General features: G+C 40.7%; 3 protein-coding genes across 5 annotated transcripts; all 3 read left to right on the forward strand.

Annotated features, from left to right (window-relative positions):
- Window positions 1–288: 288 nt before the first annotated feature.
- On the forward strand, window positions 289–1,335 carry LOC112249232 (protein PIGBOS1). The gene is made up of 2 exons (XM_024419028.2): window positions 289–443; window positions 938–1,335. Exon 2 carries the CDS (start codon window positions 983–985, stop codon window positions 1,211–1,213), a length of 231 nt encoding a protein of 76 aa, XP_024274796.1. The 5' UTR covers window positions 289–443; window positions 938–982; the 3' UTR covers window positions 1,214–1,335.
- A 1,052-nt stretch (window positions 1,336–2,387) lies between these two features.
- Window positions 2,388–18,804, forward strand: LOC112249225 (ras-related protein Rab-27A). Of its 3 annotated transcripts, none has more exons than XM_024419018.2 (6): window positions 2,388–2,426; window positions 14,535–14,707; window positions 15,346–15,431; window positions 15,578–15,681; window positions 15,813–15,936; window positions 17,794–18,804. In XM_024419018.2, exons 2-6 carry the CDS (start codon window positions 14,555–14,557, stop codon window positions 17,996–17,998), a joined length of 672 nt encoding a protein of 223 aa, XP_024274786.1. In that variant the 5' UTR covers window positions 2,388–2,426; window positions 14,535–14,554; the 3' UTR covers window positions 17,999–18,804. The 3 variants fall into 3 exon arrangements, with proteins under 3 accessions (XP_024274786.1, XP_024274787.1, XP_024274785.1); XM_024419019.2 differs by lacking the exon at window positions 2,388–2,426 and adding an exon at window positions 3,439–3,476; XM_024419017.2 differs by lacking the exon at window positions 2,388–2,426 and adding an exon at window positions 5,179–5,384.
- A 208-nt stretch (window positions 18,805–19,012) lies between these two features.
- On the forward strand, window positions 19,013–22,582 carry LOC112249229 (probable ribosome biogenesis protein RLP24). The gene is made up of 6 exons (XM_024419026.2): window positions 19,013–19,175; window positions 19,599–19,712; window positions 19,833–19,905; window positions 21,698–21,761; window positions 22,027–22,112; window positions 22,273–22,582. The coding sequence occupies exons 1-6, from the start codon at window positions 19,095–19,097 to the stop codon at window positions 22,341–22,343; spliced, it is 489 nt and encodes a 162-aa protein (XP_024274794.1). The 5' UTR covers window positions 19,013–19,094; the 3' UTR covers window positions 22,344–22,582.
- The last annotated feature ends 73 nt before the right edge of the window (window positions 22,583–22,655 follow it).

Below are 22,655 nucleotides of genomic sequence, written 5' to 3' on the forward strand. Positions count from 1 at the left end.
ATATAACGTAGATCATTCGAGCAAGCACTAAAATCCACATTCGTTTTTTCACTGAAAAAAAATCCACATTTAGTTCCGTCTTTGTGCTCGTAGGTAGATGACGTCAGGCGATTCCTAGGAAAGTGAATGCGATTGTCAAGATATCATTATTGTGTTACATATCGGTGATGTAAATTTATACAGCGTGTAATGTTATCTGTACCACTTATAGAACATACAATTGATTTAATAAATTATTATATGCATTTTATGGGGATGAATCGTACAAGTCCCGAATCGCATTTTAAATTAATTGTTGTCCTTTATCTTGTCCCCTTTCATTCGCCGTAGATGCATGTTCGACCTTTGCACTCAAACCAAACGTCGTTTTATAACCAGCGTTAGTTGTTTAATTGTTTGAATTGTAGACGGTTTGGTCTAAACACACTTCATAAAAGATCGGGGTGAGTTATGTTAAAGCAAGAAAAATGATGAAAACACAAGATTTGTGTGTCCTTTGTCTCTCACCAGCTAGCTATGGCTAACAACCCAGGGCTTTGTCTAAAGGGGATACAGTTTTTGTGAAAGTTGACTTTGTAGCAGGTTGGAATTTATACAGCAGGTTAGGATAGCCAATTTAGCATTCGTGTAAGTGTAGTAGGGCAGGATCTGGTTGAGTATGAGTGGAGAGTTTTGCAATGTCGCATGTTACAAATAATCTGACACCACAGGGACGTACAACAATTCATATCATTATTATTCATATGATGTATGTAGCTGAGGTTCGCGTTTGCATCACGAATGCTGTATCATGCACACAATGTTTTATAAATGCTTACATTTCCTTCTACACAATTGAGGCCCATGAAGAAAGCTTTGCGTGCTTCCTGCAAAAACGTAATGTACAACATCAGTGTGACAAGGCAAAGCTTTTGGGTAATCTCTTCTATTCTTCCAGGATCATCGATGCAAGTGTAGGTGGGACTCCTGATCCAGAGAGAACATGTTTCGACGAAGGATACCCTTTGCACAGATAGCCTTTGCCACTGTGCTAGGAGTTGCTGGGGGAGTTTATATATATAGACCCATGTTTGAGCCCCAGCACAATAACTCTGTTCCAGAGACTTTGAGTCAAACTGAGGACAATTGGATGCCTGAGAGCCAAGGACAGTCTAGAGATAGCAACAATGTGCCTGAGGGTCCTGTACAGTATGAAATCAATAGAACTGTGTAGGAGAGTGTGGGACAGTCTGCGGCCTATGCAGAAGTGGCTGTCAAGGAATCATTTCAGTTAATTTGTAGTTTGGTGTGTAAATTAGACTTTAATATTAAATAAAATCCCTTCTGCTACTGAAAGATCTCACAAATCCAGTAATGTGTCAGCAGGGTTGGGTAGGTTACTTTCTAATTGTAATTTGTTACAGTTACTAGTTATCTGTTAAAAATTGTTATCAAATGTATTTATATAGCCCTTCTTACATCAGCTGATATATCAAAGTGCTGTACAGAAACCCAGCCTAAAACCCCAAACAGCAAGCAATGCAGGTGTAGAAGCACAGTGGCAAGGAAAAACTCCCTAGAAAGGCCAAAACCTAGGAAGAAACCAAGAGAGGAACCAGGCTATGAGGGGTGACCAGTCCTCTTCTGGCTGTGCCGGGTGGAGATTATAACAGAACATGGCCAAGATGTTCAAATGTTCATAAATGACCAGCATGGTCAAATAATAATCACAGGAGTCATCATCATGCCAGGTAGTCCTGAGGCATGGTCCTAGGGCTCAGGTCCTCCAAGAGAGAGAGAGCAACAAAGAGAGAATTAGAAAGAGCATACTTAAAACTCACACAGGACACCGGGTAAGACACAAGAAATACTCTCGATATAACAGACAGACCCTAGCCCCCCGACACACAAACTACTGCAGCATAAATACTAGAGGCTGAGACAGGAGGGGTCAGGAGACACTGTGGCCCCATCTGATGATACCCCCGGACAGGGCCAAACAGGCTATAACCCCACCCATTTTGCCAAAGCACAGCCCCCACACCACTAGAAAAATGTCTTCAACCACCAACTTACCATTCTGAGACAAGGCCGAGTATATCCCACAAAGATCTCCGCCACGGCACAACCCAAGGGGGGCGCCAACCCAGACCGGAAGACCACGTCAGTGACTCAACCCACTCAAGTGACGCACCCCTCCTAGGAACGGCATAGAAGAGCACCAGTAAGCCAGTGACTCAGCCCTTTTAATAGGGTTAGAGGCAGAGAATCCCAGTGGAAAGAGCGGAACCGGCCAGGCAGAGACAGCAAGGGCGGTTCGTTGCTCCAGTGCCTTTCCGTTCACCTTCACACTCCTGGGCCAGACTACACTCAATCAGAGGACCTACTGAAGAGATGAGTCTTCAATAAAGACTTAAAGGTTGAGACAGTCTGCGTCTCTCACATGGGTAGGCAGACCATTCCATAAAAATTGAGCTCTATAGGAGAAAGCCCTGCCTCCAGCTGTTTGCTTAGAAATTCTAGGGACAATTAGGAGGCCTGCGTCTTGTGACCGTAGCGTACGTGTAGGTATGTACGGCGGGACCATATCGGAAAGATAGGTAGGCACAAGCCCATGTAATGCATGAAATCAGCCCTTGCCTTAACAGGAAGCCAGTGTAGGGAGGCTAGCGCTGGAGTAATATGATCACATGTTTTGGTTCTAGTCAGGATTCTAGCAGCCGTATTTAGCACTAACTGAAGTTTCTTTAGTGCTTTATCCGGGTAGCCGGAAAGTAGAACATTTCAGTAGTCTAACCTAGAAATAACAAAAGCATGGATACATTTTTCTGTATCGTTTTTGGACAGAACATTTCAGATTTTTGCCATGTTACGTAAATGGAAAAAAGCTGTCGTTGAAACAGTCTTGATATGTTCGTCAAAAGAGAGATCATGGTCCAGAGTAACACCGTGGTCCTTCACAGTTTTATTTGAGATGACTGTACAACCATCAAGATTAATTGTCAGATTCAACAGAAGATCTCTTTGTTTCTTGGGACCTAGAACAAGCATCTCTGTTTTGTCCGGGTTTAAAAGTAGACAGTTTGCAGCCATCCACTTCCTTATGTCTGAAACACAGGCTTTCAGCGAGGGCAATTTTGGGGCTTCACCATGTTTCATTGAAATGACCAGCTATGTGTCATCTGCATAGCAGTGAAAGTTAACATTATGTTTTTGAATGACATCCCCAAGAGGTAAAATATATAGTGAATACAATAGTGTTCCTAAAACGGAACACTGAAATTTACAGTTGATTTGTCAGAGGACAAACCATTCACAGAGACAAAGTGATATCTTTCTGACAGATAAGATCTAAACCAGGCCAGAACTTGTCCGTGTAGACCAATTTGGGTTTCCAATCTCTCCAAAAGAATGCGGTGATCGACGGTATCAAAAGCAGCACTAAGGTCTAGGAGCACGAGGACAGATGCAGAGCCTCAGTCTGACGCCATTAAAAGGTAATTTACCACCTTCACAAATGCAGTCTCAGTGCTATGATGGGGTCTAAAACTAGACTGAAGCATTTCGTATACATTGTCTTCAGGAAGGCAGTGAGTTACATTCAATATAGGCCGATAGTTTTTTATATTTTCTGGGTCAAGGTTTGGCTTTTTCAAGAGGCTTTATTACTGCCACTTTTAGTGAGTTTGTTACACATCCACATCTATGTTCAACATAGGAGGGCCAAGCACAGGAAGCAGCACTTTCAGTAGTTTAGTTGGAATCGGGTCCGGTATGCAGCTTGAAGGTTTAGAGGCCATGATTATTTTCATCATTGTGTCAAGAGAGATAGTACCAAAACACTTGTCTCCCTTGATCCTAGGTCCTGGCAGAGTTGTGCAGACTCAGGACAACTGAGTTTTTGGAGGAATACGCAGATTTAAAGAGGAGTCTATAATTTACTTTCTAATGATCATGATCTTTTCCTCAAAGAAGTTCATGAATTTATCCTGTCTTGGGGAATGCTGCTTTTTAGTTAGCTTTGTGACAGTATCAAAAATACATTTCTGGTTCTTATTTTCCTCAAGTTGGGAAAATAGGATGATCGAGCAGCAGTGAGGGCTCTTCGATACTGCACAGTACTGTCTTTCCAGGAACATAACTTTTGGATTACCCAAGCTAAATAACATAATATGATTCCATTCTTTTGCTTTAAGATTACTATCCCCTTAAGAGGCATTAGAAGAAGACAAACATGTATGTTACCAATTGAATGACATCTATTGCAGGATAAATCAATCTCAAAGTTTACATAGGTGGCCATATATGGATGTTAAATTTTAATTTATGGGTTGGTTATGTAGGCTTCTTCTAACCCATCGCTTTCTACTACATATAATAATACGATTTAAATGATATCTTTACATTAAAAACCAAAGTCTATCAGAATTCCAATCATTCCAATAAATGTTATACCCCTTGATCTTCAAGAATAGGACTTGGAAGTATAGATTAGCCAAATTGTTTTACCTGAGCATGACCCCAAAACTAAGGACTTATTAGCCAGCCCTACTCTGTTTATGATTTTGTCATGGAGGACTGATTGGGCTCATGGAATGGCATGCTTTGAGCACTACTGAAAAGTGCTATTTACATGTGACAAATGAATGCCATATGCTGCATTTGCTATAGGCCTATTGTTTACCTTTTTTTGGTGACACTTTAGATATATATATATATATATATATATAACGGCTTGACAGAAATGGTAGCAGAAGGTGAATGTTGAACTTTTGTTGCATACATATCCAGATGATGCTGCATACTATTTTGCGCCATGACACGGTCGGTGTGTTGGAAGTGACACACAGGGTTGGGGAGTAATGCTTCTAACACACCGACAGTGTCATTGCATAAAATAGTAGCAGCATCATCTGGATATGTATGCAACAAAAGTTCAACATTCACCTTCTACCTACTACCATTTCTGTCAAGCCGTTTACGCATACAGTTTGACGTATACGTTCGATAAATCCAACGTATGCACTGCACCTACCTCTGCAACGCAAGGCAAACGCAGCGTTTAATTGTAAATTAATGTAATTCTGGTGTACCAAAATGCAATGAAGCTGTGGGTGTGATCAAAGTGTAGTTCCAAAAGAATACTCCTGAGCGGGTAGGGTTGTTTTCCGTTCCGAGGTCTTTTACGAGTTGGCGAGAGAGGGAGGGGCTGGCTCACTTCAACTGAACGGGAAGTGATGTTACGTTGATTGTAAAGGGTGTTCATGCAACAAATGGATCGAAAGGACTTAGTAAACTCAATTTAGTGAGTAATTTTTTAAATTTAAAAATCAACAAATTGTCATCGCTTTTGATAGGGCGATTCTACACGAAACACCAAGAAAGAAAGAGACGCACAGACACTGGTAAGTTGAATTTCTCGAAATAAAGTTAGCGTGATAAATGTGTCTCGGCATATGGAGCTGTTTAGCGGATTTGTTTCTATCGACAGCTATAAATGCAACATATTACATTTTTTCTCAGGACGGGGTTACTTCATCGTGTAACGACCACCTGAATTTTCACTGAGCTGAGGCTGAAACAAAGTTATTTCCTGCTCACATTTACTAGGCCTACTTGAAGCCAAGTCTACTGAAAGTGCAATGACATTTTTTTGTGTTTTTACATAATGCGATGTGTCTGCTTTTATAGTTGCCTTGAAGTGAATTCTAACTCGGAGGTGACCTCTTAAATTAGATAGACCTACATTGTAAAACAGGATAGGCTACGTGTAGCCTGTACTTAGTTGGGAAGGAATGCGACACTTTCATTGGGAATTGATGTAACATTTTCCTATCAAATTTAATTTTAGTTTTAACATATATATATCGGAGTTGAACGTATCACACCTTATTTAATAGTTTTCCAGTGGAAGCAACAATGAAGAGGGAAACTGTTCACGTGTAATGGGACCTCATAATTACAACCCTTGTATTGGCTACATTTATCTAGGTTTATAAATCTATTAAAACTTCATTCATTTGGCTGGTGAAACATCAACAGGCGTCTACCTCACTATTTTGGTATGGTGTCTTAGGGATATGAGTCTGGCATTTTGGCTGGAGACATGCCATGCAGAAAAAACATCAGACCAAACCAAAAATGAACACTGAACTAAAAATGTTTGTCTTTGTGTTAATACATTTTTGTTTTCTCAAGGTTTAAACACATTCTAGACATGATAAACCAATTTATTCCAAATGAACTTTTAGGTTGTCTTTAGTTTACTTTACATCTGTCAGCTATTCAAAGATAGACCTCTGTCTAGTCTGAGATTTGAGCAATTGTGCTTGTGAACAAACTAGGAGATATGGTTATTAAACAGGGTCAATGGTAGAGTAAAACATGACTACTACATGATGAACAACTGAGCTGGGGGTTATTAGATGTTTTATGTTTCAAGTAGGGTTTGTGTCAGATAATCAATTGTTTTCTTCTGTGTGTGTGTGTGTGTGTGTGTGTGTGTGTGTGTGTGTGCGGGCAGGTATGTGTGTTTGAAATGTTTCTACTGATAACCATAATAAAAAAATTGTTTGTCCTATTTCACACATGTACAAGTGTGTATTAATACGCATTTGTGAATTGGAAATATGTTTTTAAATATCCTAACTCTACCTGAGACACCCTTGGAGAGTGGGGTCATGGCCAGGGTCACTGGTCTAGTAACCGGAAGGTTGCAAGTTCAAACCCCCGAGCTGACAAGGTACAAATCTGTCGTTCTGCCCCTGAACAGGCAGTTAACCCACTGTTCCTAGGCCGTCATTGAAAATAAGAATTTGTTCTTAACTGACTTGCCTAGTTAAATAAAGGTAAAATAAATAAATCACTAGGCTCCCTGCCGCCCATCATAATCTGTAAACCATTTCTCATCAGAATAACATCTTTTCACTTACATATATATACAACATATAGTGTTACAAAATAGTGCTTCCAGTCCTGAACATGGTGAAACCTGGTGATATTTCAGATGCATATTAGCAAGTCATTCTGTCAATACATCTGGGATGAGTGCTGTAGTATTGTGGTACTGCAACAGCCTTCATCTTGTGCAGTTTGTTTAAGTTCATGTCATCTGCATATCCTCATTCAAGGAGTTTGCTGTTATAGTTGGCCAACTGCCCAGGGTGGGTACTTCAGCTCTACTGCTCTGAGAATGTCTGAAAGGCTGTGTTCTGCTTGCTGGCACATAATCTGAGGTGCCCTCCTCCAACTAGTGTGAAATCTGCACCACCAGAGAACAGGGCTTTGCCTAAAGCCTTCTCTTTTAATCACTTTCACTTGAAGTTTAGGTTTAAAAGTAAACATTCAATAACTTTGAAACACCTTTTGGAAGAGGACTAAGGCTGATCCTTGTTTATGAGCTCAGTTTGGATCTTCTGTTTTAGAAATGGGCAGGGGCAGCGATGTGAATCACATAATTTGAGCAAATTCCTGAACAAATGTGTAGAGAATCTGAATTTAATATTTACCTGATATCAGTGACAGGCAGTGAGGTAGAACTAGCCAGTCAGTGCATAGGGATTTCACTCAAAAACAAGTGCAGAAGGCCTACTCAAGATGATGTAATGTCTAACTTGCAAGGTTGTATTTCACACCTTGTTAAAATATTTCATACTGCAGTCACTGTAGTGGGCTTCCTCAAACACAACTTATTTTGCTGCTTATCTGCAACACATGTAATCACAGCCGTTCAGGCTTCCTTGTAGAAGCTGTGATCAGATTAGTCTCAGGACATTTCATTAAAAAAAAAAAAGTTTTATTTTTTAAAACATCTTTGTCCTATGCCACCTATTTTACCAAACCTGCTACTTGTTATCCCACTTATCCCACCAAGGATTTCTATATATATATATTTGTTTTATAGCAAACCCATTTAGCATAATTAGATGAAAATATGTAATTTAGGCTTTTCTTGTTTTTTTTTTTCTCTACAGGCTGTAGCTTAGGGTAGACAGTCTCTATGGGTGTGCCACAGGGTTCAATTCTCGGGCTGGCTCTCTTTTCTGTATACATCAATGATATTGCTCTTGCTGCTGGTGATTCTCTGATCCACCTCTACGCAGACGACACCATTCTGTATACTTCTGGCCCCTCCTTGGACACTGTGTTAACTAACCTCCAGACGAGCTTCAATGCCATACAACTCTCCTTCCGTGGCCTCCAACTGCTCTTAAACGCAAGTAAAACTAAATGCATGCAATTCAATCGATCACTGCCCGCACCTGCTCGCCCGTCCAGCATCACTACTCTGGACGGCTCTGACTTATAATACGTGGACAACTACAAATACCTGGGTGTCTGGTTAGACTGTAAACTCTCCTTCCAGACTCACATTAAGCATCTCCAATCCAAAATGAAATCTAGAATCGGCTTCCTATATCGCAACAAAGCATCCTTCACTCATGCTGCCAAACATACCCTCGTAAAACTTACCATCCTACCGATCCTTGACTTCGGTGATGTCATCTATAAAATAGCCTCCAACACTCTACTCAACAAACTGGATGCAGTCTATCACAGTGCCATCCGTTTTGTCACCAAAGCCCCATACACTACCCACCATTGCAACCTGTACGCTCTCGTTGGTTGGCCCTCGCTTCATACTCGTCGCCAAACCCACTGGCTACAGGTTATCTACAAGTCTCTGTTAGGTAAAGCCCTGCCTTATCTCAGCTCACTGGTCACCATAGCAGCACGCGCTCCAGCAGGTATATCTCACTGGTCACCCCGAAAGCCAATTCCTCCTTTGGTCGTCTTTCCTTCCAGTTCTCTGCTGCCCATGACTGGAACGAATTACAAAAATCTCTAAAGCTGGAGACTCACATCTCCCTCACTAGCTTTAAGCACCAGCTGTCAGAGCAGCTTACAGATCACTGCACCTGTACATAGCCCATCTGTAAACAGCCCATCTATCTACCTACCTCATCCCCATACTGGTATTTATTTATTTTGCTCCTTTGCACCCCAGTATCTCTACCTGCACATTCATCTTCTGCCGATCTACCATTCCAGTGTTTAATTGCTATATTATAATTACTTCGCCACCATGGCCTATTTATTTCCTTAACTTACCTCATCTGCACTCACTGTATATAGACCTTTTGTTCTACTGTATTATTGACTATGTTTTGTTTATTCCATGTGTAACTCTGTTGTATGTGTAGAATTGCTACGCTTTATCTTGGCCAGGTCGCAGTTGCAAATGAGAACTTGTTCTCAACTAGCCTACCTGGTTAAATAAAGGTGAAAACAAAGGGAATGATAGGCAGTTCAATGACACAGTACCCAGGTGAAAGTCTACACACCCCTTGCACTGTATTCACATTGTGCCACCTTAAAATTAAATCCAAAAAGGATTACATTTTTCCCTACAGATCTACATAATCTTTCCACATTTTTTAAATAAATACAAATGTATAGAACATTTTCCTAATTGTAAAAAATATTTATTGATTGCATATGTTTTCACACGCCAGAGTTAATGCTTGGTGGCAGCCATAACAGCTGTGAAAAATTTTGAATAAGATTCTACCAACTTTGCCCGACTCTTATGGCAACATACAGGTAACTGCTAAAATAATGAAAACACTTGCGTAAATAAGGGATACAAAGTATTGAAAGCAGGTGATTCCACAATTCCTGAGTTAAATAAGCAATTAACATCCCATCATGCTTAGGATCATGTATAAAAATGCTGAGCAGGCCATTTTTTTGGCTACCACGGCCATGTCCCCATGTTTTTTGTTGAGTTGGTACAGTTATTTTTCTTTCACTTTGAGAATGTGGAGTAGGTTGTGTAGATCAGTAAAAATGTTTTAAACATTTGTTGTCCCTTTTTAGATAACATTTTAAGGCAACTAAATGTGAAGACAGTGCAAGGGGTCTGTAGACTTTCACTAGAGACTGTAAGCCTTTGGCCTACATGATTAGCATCCTCTGTAGCAGCCTGCTTTCACATGAACTTTTGCAGTTAATCTGATTACCATTGGAGGCGACTGGTGCCGCCTCAGTGATCCTAACCTTCGAAAGAGCAGGGCTGCCCGCAAGCCAGGGGGCCTGTTTCTCTGGGGAAAGCCTCTGTAAATGTGTCCCTGCTGGTCAGATGGTGTACACTTATACCAGCATGAACTGCCTGGCGACCAAGAGATTTGAGACATATCATTTACTTAATAATACAGTTGACTGTCCTTTTTGCTTGACGAGGTCAATCGATTAGTGTGTGCAGGTAGTACTGTGCAGTTGTGCGGTGAAACATAAGTCGGTCCATATATAAGCCTTTAGAATGTAAGCCTGGCTATTCCATTTCCCACTGGGGAACAGCTCAGAGAGGCTGGAGATGGGGTACCACTAGTCCAGTCACAGTGTGTTCATCACAGAACTTGATTTTGCTCCAGACTTTAAGCAGCTTATTGCTCAGGATGAGGGCTTTAGTGCTGGACAGAATGAAAGAATGCCTTTTCATACCGTGGTCATGTGATGGACTCTGCTTTCAGTGAGAATCACATCCAGCTTGTTCTCTTGAATATCATTTGATGGATATCTGTGTTCAGTTCATTTTGTGTCCACCACAGTCTTTCTCATTCACAGGCCTCAACTTTCTAGCTATGCTATAATAACTCCGTAGTAATGCATGTCACTATAGCTTTGTGTAATACATATTTTGTATCTATCAAAAACACATGGATTAATTCTGATTTATTTACATAAACTATTTATGGACCAGGACCAATCATGCCAGTGAAAATTTCAGCTCAATACAATTTGAACTCTATTGTGACAACTCTTATGGAATAACTTGTTTTTGTTGTGAATTTTTAGTCTCTTGATCAATTCAAGCTTCAATTCTTAGTCTTATTTGCATAATTACCCACAATTAATCCTCTCATGTAGAGTTTCAATCTGTAACAGTTGCCCCAAATAGGAGATTATCCACTTTTACCAAGCAAACAGGTGAAAGTTCACTGCGGATGGGGTTATAGCAGGTTCTAAGTTTGAGCATTTCCTTACTGAACATGCATAGAGGCGAATGTAGTTTTTCACATAAAATATTTGTGTTTCCTGTTACTGTGTCAGCATACTTACATGACCATGAGAAGAGAGCTGTAGGCTCTCAAAAGACAGACCGAGGCGTGTCTGTCTCCAGCATAGCTCTAAAAGTTTTGTCCTCGGGTCAACTGTTTCGCAGGCACTCTACCCTGCTAGCGTAAAAATCTGCGCTTTTTAGGACACTGGGAACCGTTTTATGTTGTGGTTATGTAGTAGAAACTAGAGGTTGACCGATTAATCGGAATGGCCAATTTAATTAGGGGCGATTTCAAGTTTTCATAACAATTGGTATTTTTGGACACATTTGGTAGATTTAAAAATAATACAAAAATTACACCTTTTATTTATCCTTTATTTAACTAGGCAAGTCAGTTAAGAACACACATTCTTAATTTCAATGACGGCCTAGGAACGGTGGGTTAACTGCCTTGTTCAGGGGCAGAATGACAGATCTGTACCTTGAATCCCCGAGCTGACAATCTTGCAACCTTACAGTTAACTAGTCCAACGCTCTAACCACTTGATTACATTGCACTTCACGAGGAGACTGCCTGTTACTCAAATGCAGTAAGCCAAGGTAAGTTGCTAGCTAGCATTAAACTTATCTTATAAAAAACAATCAATCAATCATAAATCACCAGTTAACTACACATGGTTGATGATATTACTAGTTTATCTAGCATGTCCTGCGTTGCATATAATCGATGCGGTGCGTAGTTGCGAAAAAGGACTATTGCTCCAATGTGTACCTAACCATAAACATCAATGCCTTTTCTTAAAATCAATACACAAGTATATATTTTGAAACCTGCATATTTAGTTAATATTGCCTGCTAACCTGGCTGGTTGCAAACTCTGTGAAGACTATTCTTCCTAACAAAGACGGCAAACTTCGCCAAACGGGGGATGATTTAACAAAAGCACATTTGCAAAAAAGCACAATCGTTGGACGACTGTACCTAACCATAAACATCAATGCCTTTCTTAAAATCAATACACAAAAGTATATATTTTTAAACCTGCATATTTTGCTAAAAGAAATCCAGGTTAGCAGGCAATATTAACCAGGTGAAATTGTGTCACTTCTCTTGCATTCATTGCACGCAGAGTCAGTGTATATGCAACAGTTTGGGCTGCCTAATTTGCCAGAATTTTATGTAATTATGACATAACATTGAAGGTTGTGCAATGTAACAGGAATATTTACACTTATGGATGCCACCCGTTAGATAAAATACGGAACGGTTCCGTATTTCACTGAAAAAATAAACGTCTTGTTTTCGAGATGATAGTTTCCGGATTGGACCATATTAATGACCTAAGGCTCGTATTTCTGTGTGTTATAATTAAGTCTATGATTTGATAGAGCAGTCTGACTGAATGACGGTAGGCACCAGCAGGCTCGTAAACATTAATTCAAACGGCACTTTAGTGCGTTTTGTCAACAGCTCGTCGCTGTGCTTCAAGCATTGAGCTGTTTGACTTCAAGCCTATCAACTCCCGAGACTAGGCTGGTGTAACCGATGTGAAATGGCTAACTAGTTAGCGCGCACCCTGCTAATAGCGTTTCAAACGTCACTCGCTCTGAGACTTGGAGTGGTTGTTCCCCTTGCTCTGCAAGGGCTGCTGCTTTTGTGAAGCGATGGGTAACGCTGCTTCGAGGGTGGCTGTTGTCGATGTGTTCCTGGTTCGAGCCCAGGTAGGGGCGAGGAGAGGGACGGAAGCTATGCTGTTACACTGGCAATACTATAGTGCCGATAAGAACATCCAATAGTCAAAGGTATATGAAATACAAATCGTATAGAAAGAAATTGTCTGATAATTCCTATAATAACTACAACCTAAAAAGGAACCACCAGCTTTCATATGTTCTCATGTTCTGAGCAAGGAACTTAAACGTTAGCCTTTTTACATTGCACATATTGCACTTTTACTTACTTCTCCAACACTTTGTTCAATTTGGTTTAAATAATGCAAAAACATTCATTTTATTTGAGGCTAAATTGATTTTATTGATGTATTATATTAAGTTAAAATAAGTGTTAATTCAGTATTGTTGTAATTGTCATTATTATACATTTTAAAAAATGTAATCATCCGATTAACCGGTATCGGCTTTTTTTGGTGAAAATCGGTGTTGAAAAATCATGATCGGTCGACCTCTAGTAGAAACCATTCTGAAAATGCGCTCATGATTTGAAAAACACTACATGACCAAAAATGCTCTTCCATCATCATCAACCCCCCCCCCCAGACTCCACTCTTCTGGGAAGGCTTTCCACTAGGTGTTGGAACATTGTTGCAAGGACTTGCTTCCTTTCAGCCACAAGAGCATTAGTGAGATCAGGCACTGATGTTGGATGATTAGGCCTGGCTCAGTCGGTGTTCCAAATCATCCAAAAGGTGTTCGATAGGGTTTAGGTTGTGGCTCTGTGCAGGCCAGTCAAGTGCTTCCACTCTGATCTTGAAAAAACATTTCTGTATGGACCTCACTTTGTACACGAGGGCATTGTCATACTAAAACAGGAAAGGGCCTTCCTCAAACTGTTGCCACAAAGTGGCAGCACAGAATTGTCTAGAATGTCATCGTATGCTGTAGCATTTAGATTTCCCTTCACTAGAACTAAGAGGCATAGCCCAAACCATGAAAAACCGCCCCAGACCACTATTCCTCCTCCATCAAGCTTTACAATTGGCACTATGCATTGGGGCAGGTAGTGTTCTCCTGGCATCTGCCAAACCCAGATTCTTCCGTCAGACTGCCAGATGGTGAAGCTTGATTCATCACTCCAGAGAATGTGTTTTCACTGCTCCAGAGTCCAATGGCGTGGAGCTGTACACCACTCCAGCTGATGCTTGGCATTGCGCATGGTGATCTTAGGCTTGTGTGCGGCTGCTCGGCCATGGAAACCCATTTCATGAAGCTCCTGACGTTGCTTCCAGAGAAAGTTTGGAACTCGGGAATGAGCGTTACAACCGAGGATGGACTACTATTATGGTCCCGTTCTTTGACCTTGTGTGGCCTACTACTTCGCTGCTGAGCCATTCTTGCTCCTAGACATTTCCACTTCACAATAACAGTACTTACAGTTGAACGGCGTAGCTCTAGCAGGGCAGACATTTGACCAACTGACTTGTTGGATAGGTGGCATCCTGGCATCCTATGACGGTGCCATGTTGAATGTAACTGAGCTCTTCAGTAAGGCTATTCTACTGCTAATGTTTGTCTATGGAGATTGCACGGAGGTTTGCTCGATTTTATACACCTGTCAGCAACAGGTGTGGCTAAAATAGCTGTATCCACTAATTTGAAGGGGTGTCCACATAGTTATATGAATGTGTGTGTGTGTGTATATATAGTTTAGTTTACAAATGATTATCTACAGTCTCGGTTTTAAATTTGCATCAGGATATGTGCACAAATTTTAAATTGCTTCCTTCAATGTTTGGTTTCTTTGTCTGGTTTTCAGGTCTGAAATAAGCACTCACTATGTCTGATGGGGACTATGACTACCTCATCAAATTCCTAGCCCTTGGTGATTCTGGAGTAGGGAAAACCAGCTTTCTCTACCAGTACACCGACAAAAAGTTTAACTCCAAATTCATCACTACAGTGGGCATTGATTTCAGAGAAAAACGAGTGGTAAGTTGATTGCCCTAGTCATACAATTTGTCACTTTTGTGAGAAACCATTAATTTAATTATTCACATACAGGTACTCCCCTACCACCCGTAATGACCAGATAGTGTGCTGCTTGGTTGAAAGAGTTAACATTTGAAATGGCCAATTATTCCATGTGAACATTTTTGTAGTGCAGGTTTACTATTAACCATGGAAAGTAAGTAGGAGCTTAAAAGCATTACTCCTCACAGTGCAAAAGGTAGTGGTAGAACTGTTTTTTTTTGTAGGGAATGAGTCTGAAACATATGAACCTGCCGATGTACCAGTATGTGTGGGTGTCGCAGGAATCTGAGGAACTCCCAGACCAAGAATGGATGACTAATATCACTTGAGTTCAGCAGCACCCTCCTAGAAAATAAACACTTCACAACACATAACCAAACACCAGGGTCATTTAATCATAATCACTCATGCTGTGTATAATTGTAGAGATTATCAGGGCAAACATTTTCCATCTAAATGTTTACGTTCACTTTGGGTTGCAAGATAATACAGTATATGTAAGATGACCAATAGGAAAGTATATGTTTAGGGCCTCATGGCCAGAATGACCTCACACTGCTTTATATGGGTATAATAACTCTCTCTCTGTCTGACAGGTATACAAATCAAATGGTCCAGATGGGGCAGCAGGCAGAGGACAGAGGATTCATGTTCAGCTGTGGGACACGGCGGGGCAGGAGAGGTAAGCCAATCCAAAACTCATCTCCCACTGACACTCTTGCTCAAGCCTTCACTGGCTGTCAGGTAGTTGTTGGCAGCTTTCAATTGCTTACTTTCTTCAAGCTGAATGAAGCTCTTTACAAGGTGTTTTTTCTTGTGTGGTGTCAGGTTTCGGAGTTTGACAACAGCTTTTTTCCGAGATGCGATGGGCTTCCTCCTCCTGTTTGACCTCACCAATGAGCAGAGTTTCCTTAATGTCAGAAATTGGATGAGTAAGTCCTCTGTACATGTAGATTCTGACAACCACAATCTCATGTTGACTTCCAAAGAAATGTGCAGTGTCTTAACCACTATCTTTCAATCATGACTGGTGGGCTGATGACTGGCTTATTCACTTTTTCAGGTCAATTACAGATGCATGCTTACTGCGAGAATCCAGACATTGTACTCTGTGGCAACAAGTGTGACCTGCAGGAGCAGAGGGCAGTCCGTGAAGATGAGGCCCGTGAGTTGGCAGAGAAGTATGGGTATGTGTCCCTTACCTGTGACTAACCCTCCCTGAAACATTTGCCAAGAAGGCAGTGGCTGATGTGTGTTTACTCAAGGCTGTGCAGGGGAATCTCGAACAATACTAAATGTTAGGCTAGGTTGGTCTTTCTGGAAAGGCAAATATTTACACATCCATGTAAAGTATCCTGCTTGTGGCCTGAAATTACACATTTAGTGAATATAAAGGGATTAGATATGGACATCCTATGTTTTTCTAAAACTAACAAATGCAAATTTGTGGTCAAAAGCCATGTCGTAAGAGACTACGGACTCTATTTTTAAAAAAAAACTAACTCAATGGTAAATATAAGCGCTGAGGGTAGCTCTATAGGTGGAGGGGTGTGTCAGTAATATTTTAGCTATTTTCACAGCTGTTATTATGAGCATAATAGCTGGCGGTGGTGCGAGATGGCTGTTTTATAAATGTATGAATAAACAAGTTGTAGGTGGGAGGAGGACTTGACCACTCACTGGCCAATCAAGGCTGCATGTGTTAAGTCTCAAGTTCTGTAGGTTATTGAAGGTCTTTGAATATTCTGTCCTAGACCATTGTAGATTGATAATACAGTTTAGTCGTTAGCATAGGCTACAGTAACAAGTGATAACACGAGTAAAAAAAAAATACATCCAGTGTTTGCTCTATTTTGAGTGTTGACAGTCAACCTGGTTATAATAGGCTTCAATCAGTATAGGCCTTTAGATATCCGCTTAAAAAATAGTCTGCCTTAAATTGTATTGTTTGTGTGAGGCACATTCTCAATAAGAAAGATATAGCCTATGTCTACCGTTGATACTGCATAATAGGACTGAATTGTTTAAATACATTTGGAGGAGTGTGTCTTCAATTTTTTTTTTTACAAATCAATACAAAAAGTTTATTGGGTGGCGCAGTGGCTAAGGGCGCTGGTTAAGGGCGCTGTACTGCGCCACCAGGAAGTCCGTGGGGCGACGCACAATCAGCCTAGCGTCGCCCGGGTTAGGGAGGGGTTGGCCGATAGGGATATCCTTGTCTCATCGCGCACCAGCGACTCCTGTGCACCTAGGTTGCCAGGTGCACGGTGTTTCCTCCGACACATTGGTGCAGCTGGCTTCCGGGTTTGATGCGCGCTGTGTTAAGAAGCAGTGCGGCTTGGTTGGGTTGTGTATCGGAGGACGCATGACTTTCAACCTTCGTCTCTCCCGAGCCCGTTCGGGAGTTGTAGCGATGAGACAAGATAGTAGCTACAATTGGATACCACGAAATTTGGGAGAAAACGGGGTAAATTTAAAATAAAAGTTTATGGGGTACATAAGTGCTTTTTAGAGTTATGATCATGTTATGTTAAAAAGTTATGGTGAGCTGAATGGCCATCTTGTGTGCGGAAAATATCTAAGTGACAACATATTTAAAGTTTTAGGACGGGTAATCAGATTAACATAGCCCAGTCATAATGTTATTGCTGAATATCATATAGGTAGCCAGTCTGAAGTCTCTCTTCCAGATGCACATCATATTGAGTTGTCATGGTTGACTAGATACGACTATTTTTTAACGTTGCCGATGGCTCCACCAGTCTGAAATCCAATGTGTTTTTTAGAGAGCCATGCTCCTCTACTATTTCAAATATGCATCTTCCACTGCTGTAGCACAAGTGCATGTTTCATGATGAAAAACAAACACCCACACAAATAATTTTTTTCAACCTTGATTTCTTTTCAACTGCTGAGAACAATATTCTGTCTTAGAGTAAAGCTTTCAATTAGATCAAAACCTATTCAGGTTGTAGGTAGATAGTTTGCATCATACAGAGACATATCAGTCAATGTTCTTATGTGTTGCTCTCCTTCCCGTGCAGAATCCCTTACTTTGAGACAAGTGCAGCTAACGGGCAGTTTGTTAGCCAGGCTGTGGATGTCCTGCTGGACCTCATCATGAAGAGGATGGAGCGCTGTGTGGACAAGTCCTGGATCCCTGATGGAACTGTGCGATCCAATGGACACAGTGGTCACACAGACATCACAGAGCCCAAGACCCAGGAGAAGGGCAAATGTGCTTGTTAGGGTCCACATACAGATAATGGTTACACCATCCCCTCAGTGATGTTTTGGTAGGACTGGGCTTTATGGTATGTGATGAAAGGCATGTAATATTTGTAAATCAATGATGTCATAGTAAGTTTTGGCAAGATGTGTAGGGGGGGGGAGAGGAGTGTGTATGACGTGCAAAGCTGAAAGTAACTACTAACCCCTGCCAAATGTTCCAGAGCATCATTATGTTTTGTTAATTTGATTATGCCATTTGGTGTGGTGCCTCTCCTTACACTTGTCCATACAGTGTCAATTAAGTGCCTTTTTATGTTTTCATTTCGGAGAATATTATATGTATTTTACATTGTAAAAGAAAAGTGTATTATAACCAACTATTTTCTAAGATCCAGTAGAAAAGCGAGAAGCCACTGAAAGTTGTATTAGTTGAGAACACTTTCCTGTGAATTAAAAGGAAACCCATCCTTATTACATTGAACTTTTTGACACAGGATATTTTTGTCACTATGCACTTCCATTTATTCTTGTACAATGTAAAAGTCCTGAGCACATGCAATCTGTAGTGAATAGAGTGATTTTTTTTTGTTTGTATAGGCTTGCTCTGTAGTAGCAGAGTAGCTGTGTGTTTTTATTTGTATCACAATGTCGGTTATTGGGTCTATCAAATGTTTGAGGTTCCATGTAAATCAATGCAGATTTTTTTCATTCGTAATTTTACAATGTGCCTTTAAATCTGCTGTATTCTGTCAAACACTGTTTTCATGCCAAATATGTAAACCATATCCTTTATTCCATAAAATAAATATATTTTATTTATTAAAGCGCTGTCTCAGTTCTCACCTTGGCTAACGTTACCTCTGAAACAATCGTATTATTTAGTCAATCTTGTTGTAGTCAATATGTAACGTAATGCAAATATTTTAACAAACATCTGCATTTCCAAGCGCTAAGGTTTAGAAACGTATCTAGTTACACACTAGGGGGCAGTTTGTAACGAGTAAAAACAAATATCTTTACCGGAAATGGTACATCGTAACTTCCTTTTAAAATCTTGCCACTCGAATTCCACCACGGATAACACATGGGCAATAAATAATCTAGAGGTCTAACGATGCGAATTGAAAAATGTTACTTTTGCTCGGGACCTGTGTATCCCGGGCACGGTACGATGTTTGTGCGGAACGATTGCAAGGTATGACTTTTTTTTTGTGTCCTCCTTTCTGCTTTCACGGCTTCTATGCTAATATGCTAGCTGATTTTCTAACTTCCTGCTAGCTAGCTAGCTTGTTTTGTCAGCTGAGATTTTTTTTCTTCCAAATATCTGTAGCTACGTAACATAAGACAGTATAAGCCCGGGTGCCCAACTATACCAGATAACCTATTCGTTTTTTCACCTCTTAGCTATATTTTAACGTTTTTAGTGCAGTTTCTTAGCCAGCCAGGCCTGTTATTGTTGTAAAGTCTGTCTCACTCAGCAGTGGAGACATTGGCTTTGCTAAAGCTGTAGTAGTATTGTTTCTCGTACATTGAGGGGGTCTCTCCATGAACAGACATGGAACAGTTCTTGTTGCTGCTATCTTGTGTATAAATTAAATAATGACAAATGTATTCTCAGACGTTCAGGTTTTGTAAATCAAAATGTCTCAAAAACTTCAAGAAGAAACGTAACCCAAGAAAAACCAGATGGACCAAGGCTTTCAGGAAAGCGTCTGGCAAGGAATTGACAGTGGTGAGTTCCCACGTCCACCCATGCAAGTTGTAGAATGATGTGAAATTGAATGTGATATGATTGATAAACCACCATAGACGATTTGCCCTTGAGTCTCTTACTGATTTATTTCCAACACAGGATAACTGCCTGGAGTTCGAGAAGCGCAGAAATGTGGCTGTCAAATACCAGAGGGAATTGTGGAGCAAGACAGGTACTTGTTATGGCTAAAGTTCAGGAGTGTATTTATTAGTGCAAACAGTAGCAAAATATTTTGCAATGAAAACTAGTGTTTCTTACTGGATAAGTCAGGGCTGTTTTCAGTACTTCTTGCAACGGAAACTGTTTAACGTTTAAGAACCAAACAAAAGGAATGGAACCGGGAAGGACCTAACTAAATTTGTCCAATATAAATTATAGTTTTCGTTGCAAATCGGTTTCCGCTTGGAGTAAACCCTTTTTGTAACAAAATTTTGCAACAGACTAAACATTTTGCAACAGAATCGGGTGTAATGAATACACCTCTAATGGGTGCCTCTACTTTGGCCCGTTTGGTTCTTACTAATTACAACCCTGCCCTCACTTTCATCTTTCAATTGCTTTCATATTCGATTCAGGTCAATTCTCACATGACAGGTTGAGATCATGCTCTCTGCACATTTAAAAACAAATATATATATTTCACCTTTATTTAACCTGGTAGGCTAGTTGAGAATAAGTTCTCATTTACAACTGTGGCCTGGCCAAGATAAAGCAAAGCAGTGCAACACAAACAACAGAGTTACACATGGAATAAACAAATAGTCAATAATACAGTAGAGAAAGTCGATATACAGTGTGTGCAAATGAGGTAGGATAAGGGGGTAAGGCAATAAATAGGCCATTGTGTCATTTATTTTCAGTATGGCAAATTAAACACTGGGGTGATAGATGTGCAGAAGATGAGTGTACAAGTAGAGATACTGGGGTGCAAAGGAGCAAAATAAATAACAATATGGTGATGAGGTAGTTGGATGGGCTATTTACAGATTGCTTATGTACAGTGATCTGGTGCTTAAAGCTAGTTAGGGAGATACGAGTCTCCAGCTTCAGTGATTTTTGCAGTTCGTTCCAGTCATTGGCAGCAGAGAACTGGAAGGAAAGGCGGCCGAAGGAGGAATTGGCTTTGGGGGTGACCAGTGAAATATACCTGCTGGAGCACATGCTGCACGGGTGACCAGTGAGCTGAGATAAGGTGGGGCTTTACCGAGCAACGACTTATAGGTGACCTGGAGCCAGTGGGTTAGACGACGGATATGAAGCGAGGGCCAGCCAATGAGCGCATACAGGTCGCAGTGGTGGGTGGTATATGGGGCTTTGGTGACAAAACGGGTAGCACTGTGATAGACTGCATCCAGTTTGCTGAGTAGGGTGTTGGAGGCTATTTTGTAAATGACATTGCCAAGGTCAAGGATTGGTAGGATAGTCAGTTTTACTAGGGTATGTTTGGCAGCATGAGTGAAGGATGCTTTTTTGCGAAATAGGAAGCTGATTCTAGATTTAATTTTGGATTGGAGATGCTTAATGTGAGTCTGGAAGGAGCGTTTACAGTCTAGCCAGACACCTAGGTATTTGTAGTTGTCCACATATTCTAAGTCAGAACTGTCCAGAGTAGTGATGCTGGACGGGTGGGTAGGTGTGGGCAGCGATCGGTTGAAGAGCATACATTTAGTTTTGCTTGCATTTAAGAGCAGTTGGAGGCCACAGAAGGAGAGTTGTATGGCATTGAAGCTCGTCTGGAGGTTAGTTAACAGTGTCCAAAGAAGAGCCAGAAGTATACAGAATGGTGTCGTCTGCGTAGAGGTGGATCAGAGAATCACCAGCAGCAAGAGCAATTTAAATGACACATGTTACTTATGGTGTGTATGTTACTTCTACAGCTACATCAAGACCGATGTAGCTAACTGCTAAGGTTTTGTTAATAGCTTTGTTGATCTGTTAAATCCAACTAATTTTGCTATTTTCAGTGGAGGCAATGAGGAAGGTGGAAGGAATAAAACGGAAACGACAGGCACAGTTCATCTTCAACAGGTGAGCCCTAGCTTTCCTCCCACAGATAAGAGCCTGGTTCAATTTGAATTTGTTGGCCACACTAGGAAAGCATGGGCCTTCCAACTTTATAATGATAATATTAGTATTCTGTAAAATCTGGTTGAGTGAGTCAAACTTTAATTACACAGTCCCAGCTTCATAACATTACTATGAGGCCAGTATCGCAAAGTATTCGAGTCTGATATGCATTTAAGCGCTATTTTCAAATTGATTTTGCCATATTTCCTCTCCCTTTCTTGAACAGACTGAAGAAGGGCAAGCAGTTGGAAAAGGAGGAAGCCATCAGTGAAGTGAAGAAGAACATTCACCTCATCAAAGCCCCACATGCAGGTGAGTTCACTGATTTCCCTTGTTGCTGTTTAGTATTTTACGTTGTGTGTGTATAGATGTGTTTGTATACCTCTCTATATTAGGTGATGGCATTCCTTCCACTTTGAGTTTACATAATGAAATATAGAATTTTGCTAATCAATTTGTTTTCCATGTGTAGGCAAAGCCAAGGTTCTGGAGGAGAAGATGGTGCAGAAGTTACAAGAAGATGTGGAAATGGGTGACGATTAGCAAGTCCTTATTGGGCCTCTGCTGAAATAGAGACCTACAAAACAACCACTGGCTCGATTCATAACATCCATAGACTGTCCTTTACCAAACTCTGGACAACACAGTCTGGGAAGAAACAAGGAGACATAGCACTGCAACCCAATGCAGTTTCAGAGCGCTAACACAATATTAAACACTTTGAAAATAATTTGAGTGTTGTCATATTTTGGATTTAATAAAGTCTTGTGTCCTGACAAATATTTGTTTTGTTATTCGTCCTGATATTATTCATCCACATGAACTTTGAAATGGTACATTGCCAAATGTGTTTGA

Source organism: Oncorhynchus tshawytscha, linkage group LG04 (assembly GCF_018296145.1).
Source record: "Oncorhynchus tshawytscha isolate Ot180627B linkage group LG04, Otsh_v2.0, whole genome shotgun sequence".
NCBI classification, from domain to species: Eukaryota; Metazoa; Chordata; class Actinopteri; order Salmoniformes; family Salmonidae; genus Oncorhynchus; species Oncorhynchus tshawytscha.